This window comes from Bison bison, unplaced genomic scaffold, assembly GCF_000754665.1.
Source record: "Bison bison bison isolate TAMUID 2011002044 unplaced genomic scaffold, Bison_UMD1.0 scf7180017864480, whole genome shotgun sequence".
In the NCBI taxonomy this organism is placed as follows: domain Eukaryota; kingdom Metazoa; phylum Chordata; class Mammalia; order Artiodactyla; family Bovidae; genus Bison; species Bison bison.
Window position 1 is genome coordinate 1,950,935 of NW_011495040.1, and position 4,331 is coordinate 1,955,265.

At 52.0% G+C, this 4,331-nt stretch overlaps 1 protein-coding gene across 1 annotated transcript in view; it reads right to left on the reverse strand.

The window, feature by feature from the left end:
- The window catches only part of CAPG (capping protein (actin filament), gelsolin-like), a 15,426-nt gene that overhangs the window by 846 nt on the left and 10,249 nt on the right, over positions 1-4,331 (reverse strand). Inside the window, exons 7-9 of the mRNA XM_010862184.1 lie at positions 3,926-4,032; positions 2,881-3,013; positions 361-449 (exon numbers count right to left, since the gene is read on the reverse strand). Coding sequence (XP_010860486.1) covers positions 361-449; positions 2,881-3,013; positions 3,926-4,032 — 329 coding nt within the window. The remainder of the gene's footprint in view (positions 1-360; positions 450-2,880; positions 3,014-3,925; positions 4,033-4,331) is intronic.

The window sequence follows — 4,331 nt, forward strand, 5'->3', positions numbered from 1 at the left end:
CAGGGCAGAGGGTGGGAGGGAGATTCCAGAGAGCGGGAACATATACTTAGGGCTGATTCACATTGTCACACGGCAGAAACAACACAACACTGAAAAGCAATTATCCTCCAATTAAAAACAAATTTAAAAAATCTTTTTAAAAAAGTACATTAACAAGTAAAAAAAAAGAACAGAACATGTACTGTAAAACTCTGAAGGACTGAGAAGGGCCTTCCCACTGGGTGTTTCCAGGAGGGGAGGCCTGACTGCTCCTGACTGTGCCCGGGGCTTTCTCACCCTTCTTGTCCAGTCCAAGCAAGGGGCAGGGGCCCAGGGAAGAGTCTAGGAAGAGGGTGTGCTGGCACAGGGAGGGCTCCTCACCTGAGTGTTTGGGGCATACCGCATGCGGGTGATAAAGTCCTCCGCCACTTGGAGGGCCGCCTGCCGCTCCTTCTCATTAGCTTTGCGCCCTGGATCATAAGGAGGATAAGTTTTAAAAGAGCAGGGACCCTCTCTAGCCCGCATCCCATTTGTCTCGAGGAGATTTAAGGAGGTCCAGATTCCATGGACAGAGGACCCCAGTGGGCTACACAGTCCATGGGGTCACAAAGAGCCAGGCATAACTGAGCAACTGAGCTCACACACCCACAGAATAGCTGGCCTCCTGGTCCTAAGAACACCCTGAGGGGGCTCAGTGAGAAGTCAGCCTCTCCCAACTCACAGCTCCAGATGAAAACTGCCCTCTGCCTGCTCCAATCATCATTCTGCTCGGGCCAGGGCCCCAGGGATATTCAGGGAGAACTAATGTCGCCCTCGCATGAGACACTCAGGCCCCTCTCTCCCTCTCCAGGGCCCCCTGCCTTTTGAGTCTGTCAACTGTACTGTTATCAAGCCTTTCTTGCAAAATTAAATTGGACAGAAAAAAAGGGCATGATTGACTGCAATCTTACTCCCATAAAGCTAGATGCCAACATCAGCCTAATGGTTATACCAACTGAGAGTCAGTAAAAAGGAACAGCAGTGCCCTCCCTTCTCGCCTTTAACCAAACCCTGCTCCACCTGGAGGAATTTTTCCAAGGAAACAATGTTGTCAACTGTGGTTGGCTCTTCAGCCAGGCTATTAAAACTCTAATTAGCCACAATATATCTGAGATTAATGTGCTGTATCCTTCCTCTGTGATTGCCTGATGCTTCTCTTCCCAGCTCCTAAGTTTCCTGTTTCTCCCACTGGTTTCTCCATTCTTTGCTTGGGGCTAAAGACACTTCCAAACCAGATCAAACTGGTTAATCCTAAAGGAAATCAACCCTGAATATTCTTTGGAAGGAATGATGCTGAAGCTAAAGCTCCAATACTTTGGCCACCTGATGCAAAGAGATGATTCATCAGAAGATGCTGATGCTAGCAAAGACTAAGGGCAGGAAGAGGATGAGGTGGTTAGATGGCATCACTGACTCAGTGGACATCAGTTTGAGCAAACTTCTGGAGACAGTGAAGGACAGGGAAGCCTGGCATGCAAAGGCAGCCCCAGCAACACAATCCTCCCCACCCCCTACCACCATCCTCCTCACCTCTTAGAAACCTGCCTTGTAGCTTGCCACTCCTGGTCCTTCCCTGAGGCAAGAGTGTGATGCCTAATAGCTGCCAAGTTACAACACCTAACACTTCTCCATCCTCCTAGCTGGAAAGTTCTCCTGGTCCTGGTTCATGTCACAAATATTTACTGAGCAAATGCTATACTGAGCAAATGCTATCTCATCAAGGCACTAGAGACAATGTGATTTCATTCAAGAGGTTTATAATCTGGGCAGTTGAGACACATTCAAGAACAAGAAAAGACACAGAACTTCCCTGGTGTTCCAGTGGATGAGAATCCATCTGCCAATGCAGGGGACACAGGTTTGATCCCTGCTCTGGGAAGGTTCCATATGCCTCAGAGCAAACCCGTGCGCCACAAGCATGAGCTGCAACTACTGAAGCCTATCCACCTAAAGCCTGTGCTCCACAAGAGAAGCCACCACAATGAGAAACTCAAGCATCAAACCAAGAGGAAGCCCCTGCTCACCGCAACTAGAGAAAGGCATGCAGCAACAAAGACCCAGCACAGCGGGGGGGAAAAAAAGAACAAGAAAAGACAAGCACAGAGAATTACTCACAGACTCAGAGCTTTGTTACAATATTTTTAGAGTCTGATCTAGCAAGCAGGCTTCTGCCCAAGGGTGTTTCATTTCTAGCCAATACAACCTCTTGGAAAAACGAGCCCTACCAGTTTGCTACCCAGTGCATAAGGTGAGATTTTATATCTAGAATTGGTCACAGTCAAGGCAGACAGGCAGAAGCAGGGGTCCCAGTGGCACTGAGGCCTAGGAGAGCTCTGTGACAAGTGGTCCTCAACACAAAGTCAGCAGCAAGACCTGGGAACCCGAGAGATGGTTCCCAGAGCCTGCAAAGTCTCATGTGTGCTAAGTCACTTCAGTGTCCAACTCTCCGCGATCCCATGGACTGTAGACCGTCAGGCTCCTCTGTCCATAGAATTCTCCAGGCAAGAACACTGGAGTGGGTTACCCTGCCCTCCTCCAAGGGATCGTCCCTATCCAGGGATTGAAGCTGCGTCTCTTATGTCTCCTGCATTGCCAGGTGGGTTCTTTATCACTAGCACCACCTGGGAAACCCAGACCTCGAGAATGAGAGTCTCAGGGGTGTGGTTCGCTCTGGGTCTTAACAGGGCCCTCAGATGATTCAGAGGTGGGCTGAAGGTGCAGAACCCTTGCCAGGAATTAACCATCAGCCATGGAGGCTCGCTGAGCCAGGTGTCTATGGGCTGGCTGAGCCCTCTCGTGGGAAGCCTTCCTGGTTAGAGTGACCACAGGGGCCTCAGGCTGGTGTGGAGAAGCTACACGTACCCTTCCAGATGTAGATCTTGCCGCAGAGTCCGTTGTCCAACACAAAGCAGTCATCGGGTATCAGCAGCTCGAGGGCGAAGGGGCTGGAATCAGCCAGCTTGGTCAGGTTCATCTGTCCAGTGGCGTCAGAGACCTGGGGGAGAGTGGGCAGTGCCGTGTCACCCTCCTTCCCGCAGTTCAAAGCTCTGACCTCCACGAAGGAGCAGGTCCCTCCAGTAGAGGTCCCACCCACCACCCCAGGCTGAACAGCAGACCGAAGGTAGGGGAAGAACTGACAGCTGATAGGCAAATCCCAGACAACCCCCATCCCCACTTCAGCCTCAATCACCGCCTCCCAGAGCCCCTGAATCTGTGGAAATTAATTAGACTCCAAATTAACAAGTAAATGCAAAGAACTCAAAAAAGGTACAGTTCAGGGACTTCCCTGGTGGCTCAGACAGTAAAGAATCTGCCTGCAATGGAGAAGACCCGGGTTCAGTCCCTGGGTCTGGAAGATCCCCTGGAGATGGGAATGGCTCCCCACTCCAGTGTTCTTGCCTGGAGAATGCCATGGACAGAGGAGCCTGGTGGGCTACAGTCCACGGGGTTGCAAAGAGTTGGACATGACTGAGCAACTAACACTTCTTTTCAGTGTGCAATGCAGGGGATGCAGGTTCGACCCCTGGTTAGGGAACTAAGATCCCAGATGCCATGGGACAACTAAGGCCAAGTGCCACAACTAGAAAGAAGACTGTGGCTGCAACTAAGGCCCAACGCAGCCAAATAAATAATAAATAAATAGATATTAAAAAAAAAAAGTAAAGCTCAGCATCGGCTTGTTTCAAACCTCCATATCTAAGAATGGGCTGGAAGGGAAGTGACATTCACCTCCCCAGGAGGGCCGAGCATCCGTTCACTTCCCATCCTCCCCTCACTCCACGCCCTGATAAACCACCCTGGGACCTGGCCCCACCTGCCCGCTGCTTTCTCCTCTCCTCTTCTCTCAGCCCCACAGGCATCAAGATCACACCCCCGCCTGGTCCCAGGGCAGGCCCGGGACACCCACCTTATACAGAGCCGCGGCCTGTGCATTTGTCCGGTCAGCTGTGAGGTCTTCCTCAGGGTTACCCTCCTTCAGAGAGGGCTTGGGACCCAAGACCTGCAGGGACGAGGGCAGGCCACATTTCCAGGGATTCCTGGGCACCTATCATGCCCAGGACCACCCCCTCACTCCCACCCCCACACCCATGTCTGCACAAAGGCGCCAGGCAGAGCTGGAGAGGGCTCGGTCCCTGGATACCAGTCCCTTCATCCCAAGGGGTACTTGACTCTGAGTCCCACCAAGGCACCTGATGAACCAGCCAAGCCCTAAGCAGGGCCCCAGATGCCCTTACAGCCCTCCTGCTGTGATCACTGCCTCCTTCGGTGGCCTCAAGCAGAGGCCACCCTCCTGCTACCCCCATGTCTCTCAA